The sequence below is a fragment of the Cryphonectria parasitica genome (assembly GCF_011745365.1).
Source record: "Cryphonectria parasitica EP155 unplaced genomic scaffold M406scaffold_7, whole genome shotgun sequence".
Lineage (NCBI taxonomy): Eukaryota > Fungi > Ascomycota > Sordariomycetes > Diaporthales > Cryphonectriaceae > Cryphonectria > Cryphonectria parasitica.
This window is the reverse complement of record NW_024468915.1, coordinates 524,766-544,457: the sequence shown is the minus strand read 5'-3', so window position 1 is coordinate 544,457 and position 19,692 is coordinate 524,766. Positions and strand designations below refer to the sequence as shown.

Sequence of the window (19,692 nt, the reverse complement as noted above, 5' to 3'; positions counted from 1 at the left end):
CCCTTTCTTCACCCTTGCCTGATAAAGCATCGTCAAGCTCAACTTTCATGTGCGATACATGGGCAAGAGACCAAGGGCGCCGTCTGGTCCTACTCATCTAAGGTTCCCTCCGCCCACCAGATCCACCGCACTCCGTTTCTCATCCACACGCAAGTAGAAAAAATGCCCGTCCAATATGTGATAACGCACGCCGGTACCCAACGCCACGCTCTGTAAAACACAGAACCAGGGATTAAAGACTAAATGATAAAAAAGCATGTTTGCACACACAACAAGCCAAGTATCAATGAGAGGGCGGCGATGCTTTTTTTCCTGGATTTCTTTTTCGTCTTGTTTTTGTGTTCTCTCTTCTTGATGACTTGTTGGTGCGTTATCAATAAAAAAATAATTTTATTGCTGCCAAGGGCTTTGTTGTGCCGGTCGAGGGAAGACAGAGACCGTCTGCAGGGAGTCAAGCCCGCCGCCCATAGGCTGCTGGTTATGTTGCCAGCCCATGCCCGTATTATGGTTGACAAACTGCGACTGGCGGAAGGGATTTGTCGTCCCCGTAGGCTGAGGAAGCAGACCGGCGCTTGTGGCTGGCCGCTGCTGCTGCTGCGGTTGAGGAGTACCAAAGTTCTTGGCAAATGGGTTCGTCCCAGTCTGCATGGGCTGCAGTGGCCCTGCCTGTTGTGGTGGTGTTGGCTGGAACGTGGGTGGATTAGACTGCGACGCCGGCCGGGCGAAGGGATTCGTAGATGTCTGCTGCGGTTGTAGGGCCGTAGGCGGGCTCGTTGGGGCCGAGTGCGTTGTCATGCCGGTGGGCATGGGGTTCTGACCCGTCGCCATCATGGACACTCGGAATGGGTTGGTAGTCTGCTGTTGCGCTTGGAGGTTGGGCATGGATACGTTGCCCTGCTGGAACGATGCGACTGAGTCCTGCGGTATCGGAGCCAACGAGCTCTGGAAGCCGGCCTGCGACATGAATCCACCAAATCCTGCGCCTGCGTAGGGCGGCTGGAGCTGCTGTTGAGGAACCTGCTGCTGCTGCTGCTGCTGCTGCTGCTGCTGTTGTGGGAAACCTGTCATCTGTTGCTGGAAGGGGTTCGTTCCCTGGAACCCAGTCTGCTGCGGCACGAACCCGTTCTGGAACTGCTCGGTAGGTTGAGCCTGGAAGCCTGGGTTTCCCCAGGGCGATGCTCCCACTTGCGGCTGTGCGGACGGGGGTGCGCCCAGCGTGGTCTGGTTCTGCTCTATCGAATCGAAGAAGTCGATCAGATCCGCATCCGGGCCCTTGGCCGGCTTGGACTCCGATGCGGACGAGCTCGCAGCGCCATTAACATTGGGAAACGAGCTGCTCGCCGCCGCCGCCGACTTGCTCGCCGCCTCGCTCTTGAAGACTGGTGGTAGCGGGTTGGCTCCCGAGCCGCCCTTGCTCTTCTTGGCCTCCAGCTCGGCCAGATATTGTCGCCTGTGAATCTCAAAGTCCGGGTCGTTGAGGTAGTCCTCCAGCTGCCTTCCAAGGTTGACAGGAGCGTGCTTCAACTTTGGGACCTCAACTCTCGTGTGGTGTTCGTACTGGCGGGCCATGCTCAGATACTGAACCACCATGTCTGTCTGCCTGATGAACCCGCGATAGACCTCCATAGCTCTCTCCGCGTCGACCTTGGACATCTCGAAGAAATGACCTGTTCACCACTGTTAACAAAGCACCAGCAGAGGATATCCGGCCTTGGCGATCAATAGTACGTACCCAGGATGTTGATCAATGCATGGTTGAGCACCTGGAACAGCGCCAACAGGTCCAGAACCAGTAACCGGAAGACGGTGATGGTGATCTCATTCTCCGGTTCATTGTCCATGACCTAGTATTCCCGTCAGCTCAGCAACTTGTCTTCATGAGGCAGTACCGGGGGAGGGGGCACGGACGTCACATTTCAGGAGGGCTGTCAGTTGGTGCTGTACAGACTCCGTCTCCCTTAGCAGCCCCTTTTCCACAGTCAGTTTCTCCAGCCTGTTGTCTCTACCGCGCACCCAGTCGATCTTTGTATCGCGATACGCTCGTGCTCGCTCGGAGAGGTAGTTGGCGTAATGTCGTATGTTCCGTCCCTGTGTCTGGGCTGTTTCGTTGGGAGTCAGCATCTTTCCACCCCGCCAGGACGAGGACTGGACTGACCGTCAGAGAACATGCTCACGGCAAGCATGTTTCGGTGTTTTGCCAGATACCCCAGCGTGACATCAGGGGAGCCCTCCCTGATCATCAGGTGGACGGTGATCAAGCTCTTGAAGACGACGGTCCATGTTGAGTCCCTGAGCCGGTGCTGCAGCGCCCTGAAGACCTCTCCTACTCCCGCCTCTCCAGAGTGTGTCGCGATGAGGATGTGTTCGATGTACTTCGTCTTGGGAGGCGCGGCCTAGCAGCGAGTGGTCATGTTAGCAGTGCTGCCCAACCTCGATAGCGACACGCCTCGGCCGAGACGGACCTTGATCTTGGTGGCGCCCTTGACGGACTTCTCGAAGGAGCTGGCCATCGTAATAAGCCTGTTGGTCCCAAGGGCCGCGAAGGAGTCGACGGGTTGATTTGTAAATCAAGATATTTCGCGTGCGACGGGTTTGCGAGCCTCGATGCGACGAGACACACGGCCGTGCTGGTGAGTTTCTCGGCGGAGATTAATGGGGCTTGGGCTCGTCGCGGGTGCGCGGCCCTGGCTGCGGGTCTGCAAGGACCTCTTTTTCAGCGACTCGCCCAGTCGGCGATGACGAGGCGGGCTGGCGGTCGACCCGGGAAGTCCGGTAGGGTTCTGAGGGGAAATCACCAGGCGCAAATAGAGGATACGGGTGGTCCCAGGACAAATTGATCAATTGTCTGGCGAGGGGCAGGGGGAATCAAGCGGCAGGTTCATCGGGCAGCCATCACAATGACGACGAGTCGAACGGGCTTCCTGGGGGGTTCGGGTGTCCAGGGATCGACGTTGGGTAAGTGGCTGAGGGCAAATGTTGGCCCTGGCGCTGCGCGGTAATTGAACGGGAGATGGGTAATAATTTCTCAAATGGGATAATGATATCTGAGGCTTGTCCTACGCCTCGTTCGTATGCGCACCAGACGGGCAGACGAGGCAAACAAACCTGCGTTGACCTATTGTTGCACGGGTATCCTTTGGTGGGTAGCAAGAAGGACGACGATCGAGACGGTGTGTGATGGTGCTTGAGATTGCAGCAGGGTGAGTAGAGCCTGGGGGCTGGGGGTTTGGGGGGTGGGGGCCTTCAGATCCTCTCTCTTGGGTAACCAGCTTCTGTGGTGCAAGTAAGCACCGAGCAGCACACTAGCTTAGCTCCTCCCGCTCCGGTGAGGGGCCACTTGCTTGACTTCAGGTGAGGCAAGCACCGCTGTTACAGAAGGAGCCCCCGGCAGACATACAGCCTAAGCACTACACTATAGAGAGGACTGTGGTACTGCTACAGTGGACTGCACGACAACTTCAGAGTACTGTCATCACCCAAGAGGCCAGATCAAAGCAAAGTTGCAAAGGGGGCACTTTCTCGTCACCTTTTTGTCACCAAAGTATTTTTGAAACATCTTTTTGTGATTCATCATGTCATTGTGACTATGCTACAAACTAATGGATCAAGCAGAGCTTCCCTAGGCAATGTTTCTTGAAACGAAACAGGAGTTCTTCTGTACCCTTGTACCGCAAAGAGGGAGGGATAATCCATTCCAGATGATGAACCATCTGCTTTGGCAGGAAAATTGCATAGCAAGAGACCAAGGCCATATGCCTCCTCCTGGAGAACCTGGAACCCCACACAGACAGACAATAGTACCGACTCTCAGAACTACGGAGGAGGTCGTATTAGGGGCCCTGCTGAACCGAGGTTTCGCCCTATGTTCTGCTGCAGCTGTTGGTGAAACCACAAAGGACTGACAACTGCTTCTGGTACCAAGCCAGCAAGCCAGTGCAACCATACCAAGCAACAAACACACGCACAGGACTGCCAAAAGCGCTGTGGCGGAATGACGGAGACGGCTGCACACGCACACACGAAAAAAGAAAGAAGAAAAAAACAGAGGGGGAATTCCTTCCGAACTTCAAAAGTGGGTCAGAGATGCCGTACAGCGTCCGATAGTAAACAAGGTCGAGTTGTGTCGAACGCTTATTTCATAATTCCGGATCTCCTCGTCATAACCAACGCCGCTTGAGCCCACGAGGGGAGAGCCTGGCTACGACGGAGGAGGGGAATTAATCATAGGAACACGCTGGCTTTCATCATCTGTTGGACATTGTTAGAGAAACTGTAATCTCAAGTTGGATAGGGTTTTGCAGAGTGTGGTGACATACATTGTTTTGAATGGAAGGATGGAGAGGAAAAAAAGAGAAAATTCGAAAAGGCGCCCCTCGAACGCGCACTGAAAAGATATTGATGGTTCCTGCAGATCGCGGCGGACCCACTCCAAAGCGTGACAGGCCCAATCAAAATCTCTCGCTTAGGCGGATCGGCACCACCTTAGGCCCGGCCGCCCAGCAGCCTCAAGGTACAAGGGCGATGTACCTTTCTCTCTATCAAACTCACCCGTCAGTTGTGTAGAGTCTCATGACATATTTTGTTTCGAGCTGCTCCATCGCCGCTCTCTAGTGCGATCGATGCCACACTCTCTGTCATGATATTGCCTTTGAATAGAGGCCTGCTGCTGTCTGGCAGGTCTCTGAAGAGGCAATATGTCATGAATGCAGTGTCATCTAGACGAGGCAGGTCTGGTGAGCCCGCTCTTGCTGGTCTTGTCACTCAACAACCATGGACTCGACCAACGTCAGGTCTCATTTTATGCCAGAGGCGATTCCTGCACAACGACGATGCGGGAAACCAAAGGCAGCTTTCACCAAACCAAACTATTAGCAACGAGCTCTCGGCAAAAGTGAATGGACTCAAAAGCTTCTGTACGTACACACGCCATTCAGGTGTTTCTATTTGGACTATGTATTGATCCTGTTGCGCAGTCGACTTCCCGCCTCAGTCACCCGCCAAGGATTTCGAAGAAGGACAGCTTATCACTGTTCATGGCTTCTTGTCCAAACGGAGGGATCTCTCTAAAAAGATGACCTTTGTGGATCTGCTCGTGGATGCAGGCCCGTCGTTCCAGTTCAAATCAGCATGGGAGGAGAAGGAATCTCCTGAGCACGAGGCACACAAGACCCTCAGGTCCTTCTCTGCCTGGAGTCCTGTCGCTTTGACCGGGAGGATAGACAAGTACAGGACAGTTTCCTCGGGCATGTTCAGTCCAGACTTCCCGGCAGGCCGCGACAAATATGAGCTCACTCTCCAAGGCCAACCCCGCCTTCTCAACCACTTCCCTCAGAACATCATCATATCCGAGGGTGCTCTCTTCCCGCCACAGTCTCGACATCTTCAGCTGAGATTCGACAAGGTCCTGCAGGATCGGCTCAAGTTTCGTGATCAATTGGTGTCGGAAGCCCAGGACTTTCTCAGACAAGCTGGCTTCCTCCACGTAGAGACTCCGATCCTCTTCAAATCCACCCCCGAGGGCGCCAGAGAATTCCTGGTGCCTACTCGAAGACCGGGCTATGCATATGCGCTACCACAAAGCCCACAACAGTACAAGCAGATGCTTATGGCGTCAGGTGTCCGCAGGTATTTCCAGCTTGCAAGATGCTTTCGCGACGAGGATCTTCGCGCCGATCGACAACCCGAGTTCACACAGGTCAGCTCAGCTCAGCTCTTCTTCCTTCCTCTCAGAAGCACCTTTGTCCCTGTTACTACCACCCCCTTATATAATCCGCAACTAACGAAAAAATGCCAGTTGGATTTGGAAATGTCATTTGCGACTGGCAAAGATGTGATGCAGCTCATAGAGAGCCTAGTCAAAAGCTTATATGCATTCATAAGGCGCAACTGGCGCACATTTGAGGTCAACGGACAGATGGGGGTCACCTCGAGGATGCCCGATGCTGTTGACAGCTCCTCAGACATTATTATAGGCCAGTTCCCGTCCCTGAGCTCAGAGGACGGGTATGAAGGGGGAAAACCCTTCCCTCGAATTACATATCATGAGGCCATGTCCCTTTACGGCTCCGACAAGCCGGATCTCAGGATACCCAACAAGGTAGGTCGACTCTGTTAAACATAGCTTGATATAGACCAGACGCAAAGAACAGAAAAAGACTAATAAGTCACAGATTCAACGAGTCGATCACCTCCTCTCGCCCGCCTTCGTCTCCATGATCTCAGATCTAGAGGACCCCATAGTGGAAGCCTGCGTCTTCCGCTTCCAAGACACTCCCGACGTGACGATCCCCGACTTCGTCACATCCGTGTGGGACAAGTTGCCCAAACCCCTAGGCAAGAACCCAGACGGCCAACCCGTGCCCATCATCATCGACTCGCGCAGGCCCCTCTCAGGACTCTCCTCCCTCGGCCACGAAGCAGCAGCAGAGCTCCTCGCGTCAGACCTCCCGCCCCCTCTCGGAGGGCCCCTCCAAGAAGGCGACGTCCTCGTCATCCAAGCCCGGCCCAACAAGCCCTTCTCCGGCGGCTCGACCGCCCTCGGCACGCTGCGCAACCACATCTACCAGCTCGCCGTCCAAAAACACCTCCTCCCCTTCGACCCTACCTTCCAATTCCTCTGGGTCACCGACTTCCCCCTCTTCACGCCCACAGACCCGGCGACCACCTCGGACCCAGGCCAGGGCGGCGCCGCCGGCTTCTCCTCCACCCATCACCCCTTCACCGCGCCCCTCCACCCCGAAGACTTCGACCTCCTCCACACCAACCCGCTGCGGGCCAGAGCCGACCACTACGACCTCGTCGTCAACGGCGTCGAGCTCGGCGGCGGCAGCAGGCGGATCCACGTCGCCGCCGTGCAGGAGTACGTGTTCCGCGAGGTGCTCCAGATGGACGGCGCCGGGATCGAGCACTTTAGCCACCTGCTCGAGGCCCTGCGGGCCGGGTGTCCGCCGCACGCCGGGTTTGCCATCGGCTGGGACAGGCTGGTGGCTACGCTGAGCTATACGGGGAGTGTACGGGATGTCATTGCTTTCCCCAAGAGTAAGCAGGGCGACGAGCCTGTTGCTAGGTGTCCTGGGAAGGTGGGCAGGGAGGAGTGGGAGGTGTATCATCTGCAGCCTAGGGAGAAGAAGGATGTGGAAGGATGAAAAAAAAAGCAAAAGAGAGGTTGTGCTTATGCTTGTGTGTGTGTGTAGGTGTGTGTGTGTGTGTGTGCGACACGCTCATACATCTCCACTCAACAGGGTGACTTCAAAATGTATTAGACTAGACGATCCGTGTCCCATCCAGTGGCTTTTAGCGACTTTCTAAAATTGTACTGTAGGCGATAGAATAGAAGTTGGTTGAAGGAGACAACTTCCACTCATCATCTCCAAGCCAGCTGGTGCACAGCTTCGAGCGGTTCAAATATATATATATATATATATATAGCATGATGAGCCCAGCCATGTGTTATTGCACTGCCCGTGAGGTGTATACATAGTCACTAGCACACAAAAGCAGCATCAAGACACACAACACAGTACGCCAGAACGAAAGAAGCTTCTTTTCTTCCCCGAGGGAGGAAACGTGAAAGCTGTATTCTCTCCATCAGCCCCTCTCTTCCCTTTATCTACTTCCTCCAATCTTCCCCGTAGGCAACCTCCAATTACACTACACATAAAAAGACATGATCGTGTAGAATGACACGTTATGCACTACTAGACTTAAGCCAGCTTCGGTTTCCACTCATCGGACAAATCTAGCCATTTGGCCCTCCCTTTCTGCCTAATAGACCAAGGTCTCTCGAAATTCGTCCGTCCACCTTGCCAAGCGGGATTGACTTGCCAGCTAACTCCCAAACGCCCTTCGCTGTTTTTCTGTGCTGAAATGACCAACAAATAAATGATCCAACAAAAATACAAGAATCAGAAAGCAAATTTCCCCCAAACCACAGAATAGAAGCCAACAGATCCATTTGTCTCTCCCTGAGCAAGAAATGGGGGGGGGGGGGGACCTGAAAAATAATATAGTGCAGGTAACAATATATGATGCCTCGCTGGATGATACTGCACTTAATGTCTTCCTCCAAACTTCCAAAAAGGGACTGATAAAAACCTCGACGTTGTTCGCACCACGCTGGCTTGGTGGTAATCAGCCTAACAACCCGGCCGTCTGCTCGATTTGCGTCTTTAAAAAGAATTGATATATAGTGATATATATGCTGAGAGGTCGTATTTCGTCGTGAGACAGGTGTAAGCAGACAAGGCATATGCGAGGTGACATGTGTGTGTGTGTGTGTGTGTGTGTAAAGGCGTGACGTTCAACGGTCATCAGGAAGGCCGTCCATCGGCTGCCCCAGATCCGTTTTTTTGACGTTTCATCTCCCCCCTGCCATCTGATTATTTCCTGTCAAGCAATTCGCTTGCCATCCAGATACCTCGGGCTATGCCCTTGCCCGGGCATCTGATACTGGTAATAATTAGCTGGCTGCGCACGCCGCCTGGCCTCAAAGGCAGCGCGCTCCTCCTCGTCGAGCGAGAAGGCCTTCTTAAGCCAGCCGAACGCGCTGCGCTTCTTCTTGACAGTGCGCGTACTTCCCGCCTTGGTGCTCGCGCCCTCCTGCATCGTCGTCACGTTGCTCAGCATGCTCATAGCCATCTGCGAAGGGGCGCCGCGATGGCCAGGACGGTGGTTATTGCTGCTGCTGCCACCGACCACGGTGCCTGCTGTATGTGGGCGCTGCTGCAGTGGCGAGTGCGGGCTGGCTTGAACGGGGCGGAAGTGCTGGCGCTCCGAGGCTGGGGACGAGATGAGGTTGGGAAACTGCGGGCGGGAGAATTCGAGGTTTGTGGTGTGGTGCTTGGCCATGTTGTTGGTGTTGTGGTGGTGGTGATGTTGGCTATGGTGTGTGTGGTTGTTGCTGGTGGTGTAATTCCGGGAGCGGTCCGATTCGGTGCCGTGGGAGGAGGACGGCGCGCGCTGGGCCGCCCGTGGTGACTGCTGCGGTGTTGGATACCGAGGTCGCTGGATCTCGTACGCATGGACCGGCGGGACGTGGATGGCCGTGGGGAGCTCGCCCTTGAGGGAGACCCGTTCCCTCAGGGACGTCTTGTGCCCGAGGACCACCTCCTTGTCAGACGACCGTGACTGTCTATGCACGGGTTGTATCTGCAGGATCTTGGGCTGTGCGCGCATGCTGGTGGGTACGGCTGTCCGTCTCCTCTCAGCTTGGTGTGGGATGGTCAGGACGGTCTCGCACACGTCGTCGTCTGGTGATTGTGGCATGTCCTCCTCGGCCTCGATGTGAATGCTGAGCTCATCCGGCGTGCCCCTGTTCGCCCCGCGTGGTTCGACCCTCAATCTCGGCGGCTCAGCTAATGTCTTTGGAGGCTGCTCTACTTTCGGGGAGGCCCTGGGGGATGGTATTGGTGCTGGAGGAACAGGCGTGTATGTTCTCGGCTGGAGGAGGAATAGAACGTTCTCGTCCTCGTTCTGCTCATTGACGATATCGTCGTCGTCATCCTCTTCTTCTTCCTTGGACGATGCTGTCGACTCGCTTGTCTGGGACTCGGCGACCGATCCAGATTCTTCGGCTTCCCCGTCTGTCTGAGAACCGTCATCAACAACGACCTCGGGTATCTTTTTCGAGCTCTCGGGAGGGGTGTATGTGTGGTTGGGGAGCATGGTGTTCCGCAGGGTATCCGAGTCTTTTGTAATGCGTTGTCTGGCTCTCACAGGGATGTCTGGGATGTCGAGGCCGGGACTTTCAGGCGCAGCGAGGAACGAACCCAAGGAATGGCCAAAGTCCAGAGTCCGGATGCGAGGTGTGGCGGATGAAACCGATGTGGGCGGTGATGGCGGCGGCGTGGCGTGCGAGGTGCTGTCTTCGGAACGAGGTCCTGAACGACTATCTGGTTCAGAGTACGGTTCGAGCGTGAACTATGATTTCCCCCACCCCTCGCACGTCAATATGGACAGACAAAGACAAATCTCCATTTTACAAGACTGGCGTTTCCCGAGACTTCAGGTTGGGCTGGACTGTACTTATGACTTACCCTTGTCCGACGGCTCACTTCGCCCGCCTTTTTGTCTATATCGACAACCACAGAACTGAGCTGGACGAGGAGCCCGCTGAGCATGGTGCTGCTGGACTCGAGAGTGGTAAACTCCTTCATCCAGCCCTCTGTGTTGCCCTTCATCGCGTCGAAGACGTCCACCACGTCAGGCCGGTTCTGCCGCCATGTTCCCCTGTCATTGTCCCTCAGGTACTCGGAGAATTGTTTGACGGCCCGCAGGCCCTCGGCTACGTCGCGAATCGTCTGGGTGTGGGCGGTCGAGGTGCGCGAAAGGATATGTTCGATCTTGATGTTGCCCTCAACGATCTGCAGCCGGAACTTCCTGTTCTCCAGCATCTGTTCAAAGACTTCCATGTTCGTCATAGGCACCTTTAGAAAGTCCAGGCGGTCTTTCAGGTCCGTGGTCGCCATCCTGACATCCTCCATGGCCGTCTCGAGAAACTCGTCCACCTCGTCGATGTGGCCCTGCAGGATGGTAAGGACCTGGGCGTTGTTGTTGGCCATGCCCTTGATGAGCAGCTCAATGCCAAACGAGATCTGGGCGATCAGCTTCCGCAGCTCGTGACATTTCTGCCCGGACCGAAACCGCCATAGCCGGTTGGGGGGGCCTCTGGACTTGTCCTCGTCGAGCAGCTTCTCCCGCCTTGCTTTGGCGTCCTGCTCCCTCAGCTTTGGCTTCTGGCTCAAGCCTGCCCTGGTGGCCTCTTCGAGAGACTCGGCAAAGGCCTCCTGCATGGACGAGATGGGGTGCAGGGGGATGTGCGAGTGGCCACCAGCCCCCGAGGTGGTGGTCGGGGTCTGCAGCTCCCGCTCGTCGTCGAACAGAATGGTGCTGTAGCTGTCGTCATCTTCTTCATCCTCGTCGCCCTCGTCAGAGTCGTCAAAGTGGCTGAGGGTGGTTCGTGCCCCTCTCCTGTCGGCCAGCTCTCGGGCGGTCCCCGGAGACAGGTGAATCGCGAGTCGTTCCTCGGGGTCCATGGGGCGCAGGACGGCGCCGGTCGTGGCCATGGCCATGGTTGCACAGCAGGGAAGGATGACTCGCTTCTATGGCAGCCTAGACCAGCTTGTGTCTGTGACCATCGGCAAAAAAAGAAAAGAGGCGCTGGGCCCTTTGACTTGGTACTTTTTTTTCGGGAGGAAGGGGGGGGGGTTGAGAAGTGATCGGCAGGCGGTGATCGTCGGGGTCGTATAAGGTGGTAGCCGGGCTTGGTAGGTTGGTTGTCGTGTCTTGGAGTGGGCACAGCAGCACAGCAGCAGCCCCAGGGCTCAAGCCAAAGAAACGAGAAGAGGCGGGGAAAGAGGAGGAGGGAAAAAAAAGACAAGAGCCCACGCAGCCAGCCGCCGGTACAGGGTCCCGTCGAGGACGAAAAGGTTGGAGGAGGAGGACAATGACTAGGAGGAAGGAGCAAGTGGTGGTGGCAGTAGTAGTGTTAGGAAACAGCAGTAGCGATGGTCGGCCTGGGTATGGTGGCAGTAAGACAAGACCAGTGACAAGTCGGAAGGTTTGTCGCACAAATCGAGAGTGTCCAGGCTCAGCTGTGCGCTGTACTGATCCGGGCTTGTCCTCCCTTGCGGCACCAACGGCGCATGAGCATGTGAATCGCACTGCGTCGGGCTGGGCTGGGCTGGGCTGGGGGCCGAGAGAGATTGAGGAGTAGAGAGAGTGGTATGAGGAACGGGTCAAGCGTTGGCGTCCAAAAAGACCACGGGAGACATTCTCTGTGTCTGACTATAGCTCCGATGAAGATGGAAGAAAGTTCGTCGATGGTGAATTAAGTTTGTCGTCGTCAACATGGACAACGGGAAGCCGACCTCCTGATTGCCTAAGCACACGTGGACGGCTTCTCGGTATCCACAGCTCTCTCACTCTGTCTGATTTTCTCCTGACGAAGGAGGAGGGGAAGAAAAAAAAAAAAGGAAACCAAAAAACAACAACAACAATTGAATTGGCAGTTTTTTTTTCTTCGAGCAGTCAGAGAATAAGAGAATGTGACAGGGACGACGACGGGGGTGTGAGTGAGGGTTTGATGACCAGAGGTGGGTTCAGAACCGATAGTGCGGCGGCGAGGAGGCTAAGGGGAGGCTGAGGAGATTAAAGTTTGTATTGGACCGGGGCCGCTAAGAGGGGAGAACGAGGAACCAAATTGAAGTGCCCGGTCTTTGCTTCCGTGGACGGCACTGAAGAGCGCGAAGCGAGAAGAATGATATAACGACGGTAATTGATGACGGCGGAGGATGAGGTGGAGGAGAGCTCAGAAGGGGACAGGTCCGGTATTGGAAAGAATAGTAGGCGGTGGTGAAAGAAGGGGGTGGGACAGAGAATGAGGGGAGACAGGAGAGAAAGACCAGCAAGTAAAGGGTAAAGTGATCAATCAATCAGGCAATAAATCAATTCATCCACTCCGCAGAGTAGTAGTAATAGTAGTAGTATAGTAGTATGGGAGATAGGAGGTCGCCTGACGGGAAACAAGGCCATAGAGAGGGAGAGAGGGACATGGAGGGGGGGCTGGTCCGCGCCGTATAGTTGCAGTGTCATGGGACGTGTACCATAGTTTGCTTGGGCGGATGAACACAATGGGTGGATGGATGGGTGGATGGATGGTCTTATCCTGCAGATGCAGATAATTCAATAGCCCGGATGCAAGCTGCACACGGACGCAACGCCGTTTTCTGTGTGCCTCGCCATTTCTCTCTTCCTCCCTCTCTTTTTTCCTTCCTTTCCCCCTTTTTCACCGATATGATACGAGCAAGATTCAAGTAAATGTGCGCATACAAGATCCTACACTCTATGGAGTGCGAGTTGGCTTGGTAATTCAGTAAAAAGACAGACTGCCTGCCAGCCTGTGTATCAAATTACGATGTAGTGTAACCATTGTGGTGAGTGATAGAGTATGGAGCCCGAGCCAGATCGAATCAAGGATGTGGAGGGCTGAAGTTGAAGGGCGTGCATGGGTTTGGTGTCTGTGTGCTTTCTCGGTTACATTCTGCTACTATAGCCTCTATTTTCTCTCTCTCTTTTTTCCTTCTCTTTTTCTTTTTTCCTTTTCCGCCTTCTTTCGCAGTCTCTGCAGGGTGAACTGTCTGATAACTCGCCCGGTGCCTGGCCTAGGCCTCTGCCATGTCTAGAGTGTTCTAGCGCTGGAACCAGAGAAACACATCTTTGGGTGACTGCCGTGTCAATCCCTACCTAAAAAGTACAAGGAGACAAGAGGCCAGGGAGACTTAGATTCCATAATCCTCGTGCCCTGATCCTGCCCACTTGCTCTACACTGCCCCGTCTTTTGGCAATGCAGCACATACTCCACCACACACACGTTTGCTCTCTGTCTGCAAACACACTGCACAGAGCTGGGTTGCACAGGGCGGCCGCGGCCTGGGTCTTGGCTACCGTTCAAGGTAAAAATCTCATCCAAGCCGTTGAGATGGTTCTGACAGTAATTACCCCAGGGACCTAGAAGAGGACAAGTTTCTCAAAAGGCGCTTCCCCTTCGGGCTCCCCCCCCCCCCTTTCCCACGTGTACCCAAGAAGGGCAGCTCCAAAGGTAGCTCCTCTAAAAGGGCAGCAGCCACAGCAGGATTGCGTAAACGCTGGGCCAGGAAACAGGCCAGAATTTGATTTCTTGACGACGACCCGAGGAACTTGGAAGAAATGAATGAATGAATAAGGAAAAATAACCAAATCTGAGATGCACGACAACTCGCCTGCACACTCTTCATTCTAAAAACCCACTTCTACCTTCTCCCTCCCCCCCCCCTAACCACCTCAAAAATTGTACCGTAGTACTATAATACATAGCAGTAGTAAGCGTTCGAATCCATCGATCTCGCTAAAGGTCTTCCGTACTTGGAATTCCCTGTGACTTTTTTCCCCCACAGAATCTCCGCCCGGTAGGACATGGGATTGAGGCTGGAACCAGGGGAGCAAAAGGGGACCCGTTGGATCCCTAAGTGGAGATCTCGCGGGCCTGTCGATCCTTTCATCCAGGCCCTCAGGGCAAGGGGGGAGGGGGCGCTGGCAGAAACTGGAGGGGAAGGGGGAAGAAGAAAAGCACAAAACGCTTTTTGGTGGAAAAAACCTTCAACATTACGACGTTGATATCATGCAGATTAGATACAGGTTTCACCCTCCTCGTGTTGGGAGGGGTTTAAAGGGTGAAAGAGCGACGGTTCCAAGCCAGCTTACTCATGAGACCAGCTAAGCTTGTCGGGCTGATAAGTGCGACGCCTCGTTGTGAGGAAGAAGAAGAAAAGCGAAGGAAAAAAACAGATTCAACCCTTCCACCCAGAGGCCTCTTGGGTAGTCAACCCGGGTTCATCCTCGCAGCGCCTCAAAGAGTAGGACCCTTTTTCGATTCGACCTCGGCAGGTTGAGCTTATAGAAAAAGAAGAAAATAGAAAATCAAGAGACCCAGACAAGCATTGGCGGGTCTCGAGCGTATCCCAAGACCCTTGCCCAGGAACTGGGGCCGTAGTACTATATATGTAGTAATTTTTTCTCTCTCTGCTGTGATGTTGCGCATCATAATGAACATCCCCCTTGCTCTGGCCTGGGCCCTTTTCGACGGGACCGAGACATGAGCTCCGGAGCTCCATCAAGGCCCGGATATCGGCGTGGAGAATTGCTGTCTGTCTGGTCTGCCTGTTCTGCATAACGTGCTCTTCAAATTGGTCCACCCTAAAATATTGGTTGGAGGGAGTACTGATCTCAGCCAGCCTCGGACTTGCGCACTGGTTGGCCCATCGCATGATCCATCGCATTCCATCCCATCCATCTCAGGTCCGGTCGTCCTCCTCGGATGATGATGATGATGATGACTGAACCAGGTGGGCCACGCACGCACACCAGCGCTTGACGGAAAAGGTGCGATTCGGCCGAGGCTAGACGGCGCCACCCTGCCCGGCGACGACAATAGCGGTTGTGTTTTCCCCTCCTTCTCTCCCTCTCTTTTCTCTCCCTTCCTCGAGGCCGGTTCACACCAAGCGGGAACGCTGGGCCGGGGTATGTAATTGCTGTACTAAGTATGTATGTAAGCATGTCAATAGATGATTCGGGCTCGTGCAGTGCTGAACAATATTGGGCGGTCATCATTAAGCCACACACACACACACACTCACACACACAGCCTCGTCAGGTAAAAGGGTGCAGTTCAGTTCAAGTCAGATCTCTCGTGTGCTTCGCATCGCCCAAAGGGCTCGCCTGGCAAAGTTCGCCAAGATCCCTCGAGAGGAATGGACGGGGAAGGGGAGGCTCAGTCACCCAGCGCCTCTAACTCTCCTGAAGGCTGACTGCATGAAGGTGGCAACCCAAAATTCGTAATGGTCTCTGATCGTGTGCGGGTCCTCTTACGAAAGGGATCATACTCATTCTTACCCCTCCATCCCATCTTCCTATAGGCCTCGCTGCCTGCAGGACCTTGACAGCGCTCTCTCTTTCTCTATACCCCTCTCACCGAGCTGCCGCCAATGCAGTAGAGAGACATAGATAGAGCATGTCTTGGTCAATCCTCCGAGACACACGACCCGCACAGTTTTCTTGTATATCTCCTAGAAAAAAGAGGCAGATGAACAAATGATTGAATGCAATACATATTCACCTCTTGTTGGCAGGACAGGAAAGAGGATGAAGCCGAGAATGGCCAGAGGAGAACGGGGCGTGCAGCCAGGTCCCAGGCTATGTGCACTGGCCTTCCTCTTTCTGCCAAGGACCGCCATCAACACTGGACGTCCCACGTCCCTTGGGCAAGGCTTGGAGTGGCTGGCATCCTGTCTAAGTCAGGAGGGTTGACTTCTCGTGCGCCCTAGCCGTGCCGCCATTGCCCACCCAGCCTTAGCTAGTCCAGACCAGCAGACTGCCGTCCTGACGAGATGCAAAGCACGGCTCCGGTACCGATGATTGCTTACTAGCCGAGATACAACAACACTATCATGGCATATATGTAAGCAGCCGCTTCATCATTTCCTCATCACGTACATATGTGTCATGTATGATATACGCCATGTATACGCAAATCCCTCGCATGGACGGGGTCGGCACTAACTCCCACCGACGCTGTTCTCGTTCTCGAGTGCCAAGGACAGCAGCAGAACAGTGCCCAGAAGAAAGGCAGACCCGTAAGACCCTCTGACGGCTTTGCACCGCAAGTCGCAAGTCGCAAGAGGGGTGAGTGGACTCGTTTTGGCGGGGTCATTGATGACCACCAACATGTCGCGCCATTCTCGACCTCATCTGCACCATGTTTAAGTACGCACGACCTGCCCTTCCTCGATCGCCAGTAAGAAAGGCGTGGTGAGGTTGCAGTCAAGGGACGCCCCCTCCCTGCTCGTGCCACGCGAATGGGGCGGGGCACAAGAGAGAGGCGTGGGTGTGTGGACCTGGGTGTAAGCCGACATACTGTATATGACATACATAGTGGAAGATAGGCGATGATGGTGTTGGTGATGGTGGTGGTGGTGGATGTCTGTGTGTTTGTGTGTGTGCATCTGCCCCCGCCCTGTTGCTGACCTGCAGTTCCCTTCTGTACGCCTTGTTCGTTTTGGTGCTAGCCCCAGGCTCATCGTCGCGTGGCAGAAGGAAGGGGGGGAGAAAGAAAAACCCCCGAGCGGAGAGGAGCTCGTCTGTTCCCACTGGCACCTTCTCCAAAGAGTTGGGCATGGGTCATGGGCCATGAACATGGCAGGCGCAGGGCACGGCATAGTCAAGACGGCCTTGTCCGTTTTGTGTGGGCCCCTTTAGGCTTCTTGGTGGCCCTGTCCCACCCTCCGACCTACGTTGGTTGCGTGGTTCCGCTGCTGCAGATGCTGCACATCGGCGGATAAGGCATGCCGCGTGTCTTGATCCCTGTCCCGTCCCTTTTCCCTTCTCCCCTCTTGTTTCTTTGTTCCTCTTACTTCTCTTGCCTCATTTTCTTTTTAATGGCCCATTCTTAGGGCCCGTGTCCCGTCCTGTTGGAACTGAGCCTGACCTGATCTGGTCTGGCTGCCCTCGTGGTTCGATGATCTTGCCGCTCTGGTAGCCACGCACACGCGACCACTCGAATGCGTGGCATCCATGTAGATATCTAGTGCGCTACACTACATTTACACTAGGATGTAGCAGACGCCAGGTGGATGCCATTATCCTCATCAGTCAAGGTCTCGGAAAGTGGGCGATAACTTTGGTGTTTAGGTCACGACAGGCTGAAGAAGAAGAAAACTCAATTAAGAGGGGATGGAAAGAGAAGAAAAACGCCGAAGAAGAAAAATAGGCCATGTTTTCGTATTCTCCATCTCCGTTGGTCATTATGCCCATGGGTTCTTGTTCTTATGTTGCGACTCTTCTCCAGCGCTCTGCATATTGCATGTCACCCAAATCCATAATTTTTCCTCTTTCTGCCTCTCTTCCCAGTTTTCCCCTTCGCTTTTCCTGCCTTGACTCGTCCCCCTGCTTCGGCTTTACGCCGTCATTCTCTCTCTTTTCTCACTTTGCTCTCTTTATCTCTCTCCTACGTGCAGCGGCTCTGCACACAAAAACACCTCCACCCACCCACCCTCAGCCGTAACCAGGCACCGTCTCAGGGGCTTGGCATTTTCGTCTCAAGTCTTCGTGAGAGGGACCCTTGGATCATTTACCAAAGTTTATCGTCCATCTCATCAAGGGGTAGAACGGCAACTTATCTCGATCGTCGTCCTTCCCTTCAAGCACCTTTCCCCAGAATTCTCTCTTTAATCCAACATTTTTTTTTTCTAGTCGCTCATTTGGCTACCTGCATCTGGGACGAAATTGAGAACACCCAGTTGACGCAAACCTTTCGCCCCCCCCCCCCCACTCCCGCGCCCGCCTTTTGGCCTCACTCTCTCCGCGTCCGACGGGCGGACGAATTTTTTGGAGGGTCGACGACACACCTAAATCACCAACGGCGCGTCTGAGGGGGTGTGTTTGAAGAAAAAGAAAAAGAAAGCAAGTAAAGGAAGGATCAAGAACAGAAGAAGGAAAAGCAAGTTTCAAGATGGTGCAGTTTCGATTAGAAAATCCCCTCAAGTTCGGCAAGGACCTTTGGGATCCTTCGCATCGTTATGAGACATCTTGGCTTCTGCCGCCTTATGCTCTGTGCGCAATACGCGCCACTCTCGTAAGTTTGAACTACATCTATTCCTTGTCTCTTTTCTATGTCTTGCCGCGTCTCTGCCCAGATGGAGGAATGGAGTTGTCTTGCCCGGCCAGACCAGACCCGACGAGGATCACGTCGATCATCACCAACGACAAGTGGCCCGTGGGCAAAGACAGAAAAAAAGAAAAAAGAAAAGAAAACAGTACCCATCCCGCACTTCGTTCCAGGCCGCTTGCCACGAACGCTTTGGAGTCTTACTTCTCCATTCCACGCTCCAGCCGCGCATGGCCTCGGGGAGGCAGGGAAGCAGGGGCAATGGATGGCACATGAGCATAATGATGGACAGATAGGAGTCGTCAAGAGACGTCGTCGCGACGCGCCTTAAGGAGGGGCAGAATTGGGCTGACTCTGTTCTCACGCACAACACACAGGGCTTCTACGGTATCCTCGTCAACCTCATCCAGGTCGGCTGGTACTGCACCCACAAGGCCACCTGGGGCGGGTGCGCCGTGTCAGGCGACGAGTTCTCCTACTTCACCGTCCTGACCTACTGGGGTCTCGCCTTCTACAACCTCACGGCCGCCGTGCACACCCTCACCTACGCGCGCACGGGACGTCCCCTCCTCGACCGTTTCCCCCGCCCCCTGCAGGCCCTCCACGCCTTCTACTACACCACCATCACCGTCTACCCGTTCATCGTCACCGCCGTCTACTGGGCCATCATCTACCCGGGCTACTGGTTCCCCCGCGAGTTCGACGCCTTCAGCAACCTGAGCCAGCACGCCCTCAACTCCGTCTTTGCCCTGTTCGAGATCGTCGTGCCGCGCACCCCGGCCCCGCCCTGGATCCACGCCTGGTGGCTCGTCTTCGTCCTCGCCCTGTACCTCTCCCTCGCCTACGTCACCTACTACACCAAGCACTTCTACACCTACAGCTTCCTCGACATCCAGACACAGGGCAGCGCCCGCACTGCCGTCTACATCATCTGCATCGCCGTCGGCGCTGTCGTCCTCTTCGCCATCGTCAAGGGCCTGATTCACCTCAGGCTGTGGCTTACCGAGCATAAAGCTGGTATGGACGGTCGCTTCGCTGGTGAGCCCCTCGGCAGCCGCGGTCACGACGGCACGGGAAGGGTTGTGCAGGCGGATGGTGATACGGATGTGGAGATGGCCAGGGTACAGGTGTCTCAGAAGAGCGAGAGCCCTGTGAGCGGTGTGAGCCCGCATCATTTATGATAAAATAAAAGAATGAGGGAGGGAGAGAGGGAGAGAGAAAGTTAGAGGAAGACGAGAGGAATTTCTTTTATTTCTTTTATTTTATAATTTTCATCTCTGGGAAGATGGAGAGAGCACGGAAAGAGTGGATGATGGATGCATGATGTAGTATGTGGTATCTTGGGCCGATCTTGGAGTGGCTCGCGCGTGTCTTAATTCTTGCGCATCTGTTCCCTTTCTCTCAAACCCGTTCTTGATTATATACCCCGGGTTCATGTCACAACGGCTATATCATCATGAAAGTTTGCATCAGGCATGGCATAGCATGGTATGGCG

General features: G+C 54.6%; 5 protein-coding genes across 5 annotated transcripts; 2 read left to right on the top strand and 3 right to left on the bottom strand.

Annotated features, from left to right (window-relative positions):
• Window positions 1–390: 390 nt before the first annotated feature.
• On the bottom strand, window positions 391–2,510 carry M406DRAFT_263361 (ANTH-domain-containing protein; the record flags this gene model as incomplete). Its single annotated transcript, XM_040917586.1, has 5 exons — window positions 391–1,667; window positions 1,733–1,844; window positions 1,909–2,099; window positions 2,156–2,393; window positions 2,463–2,510. The coding sequence occupies 5 exons, from the start codon at window positions 2,508–2,510 to the stop codon at window positions 391–393; spliced, it is 1,866 nt and encodes a 621-aa protein (XP_040773189.1).
• Window positions 2,511–4,770: 2,260 nt separating this feature from the next.
• Window positions 4,771–7,145, top strand: M406DRAFT_341475 (uncharacterized protein; the record flags this gene model as incomplete). Its single annotated transcript, XM_040921668.1, has 5 exons — window positions 4,771–4,790; window positions 4,909–4,913; window positions 4,974–5,695; window positions 5,795–6,097; window positions 6,171–7,145. 5 exons carry the CDS (start codon window positions 4,771–4,773, stop codon window positions 7,143–7,145), a joined length of 2,025 nt encoding a protein of 674 aa, XP_040773188.1.
• A 377-nt stretch (window positions 7,146–7,522) lies between these two features.
• On the bottom strand, window positions 7,523–8,111 carry M406DRAFT_103065 (uncharacterized protein; the record flags this gene model as incomplete). Its single annotated transcript, XM_040915042.1, has 1 exon — window positions 7,523–8,111. A coding segment is annotated over one exon (284 nt), but the record flags the coding sequence as incomplete, so codon positions are not given.
• Window positions 8,112–8,388: 277 nt separating this feature from the next.
• On the bottom strand, window positions 8,389–10,790 carry M406DRAFT_341474 (uncharacterized protein; the record flags this gene model as incomplete). The annotated part of the gene is made up of 2 exons (XM_040921667.1): window positions 8,389–9,918; window positions 10,035–10,790. 2 exons carry the CDS (start codon window positions 10,788–10,790, stop codon window positions 8,389–8,391), a joined length of 2,286 nt encoding a protein of 761 aa, XP_040773186.1.
• A 6,843-nt stretch (window positions 10,791–17,633) lies between these two features.
• M406DRAFT_347409 (uncharacterized protein) lies at window positions 17,634–19,351 on the top strand (the record flags this gene model as incomplete). The annotated part of the gene is made up of 3 exons (XM_040922289.1): window positions 17,634–18,163; window positions 18,574–19,234; window positions 19,317–19,351. Exons 1-3 carry the CDS (start codon window positions 18,041–18,043, stop codon window positions 19,349–19,351), a joined length of 819 nt encoding a protein of 272 aa, XP_040773185.1. The 5' UTR covers window positions 17,634–18,040.
• Window positions 19,352–19,692: the final 341 nt, after the last annotated feature.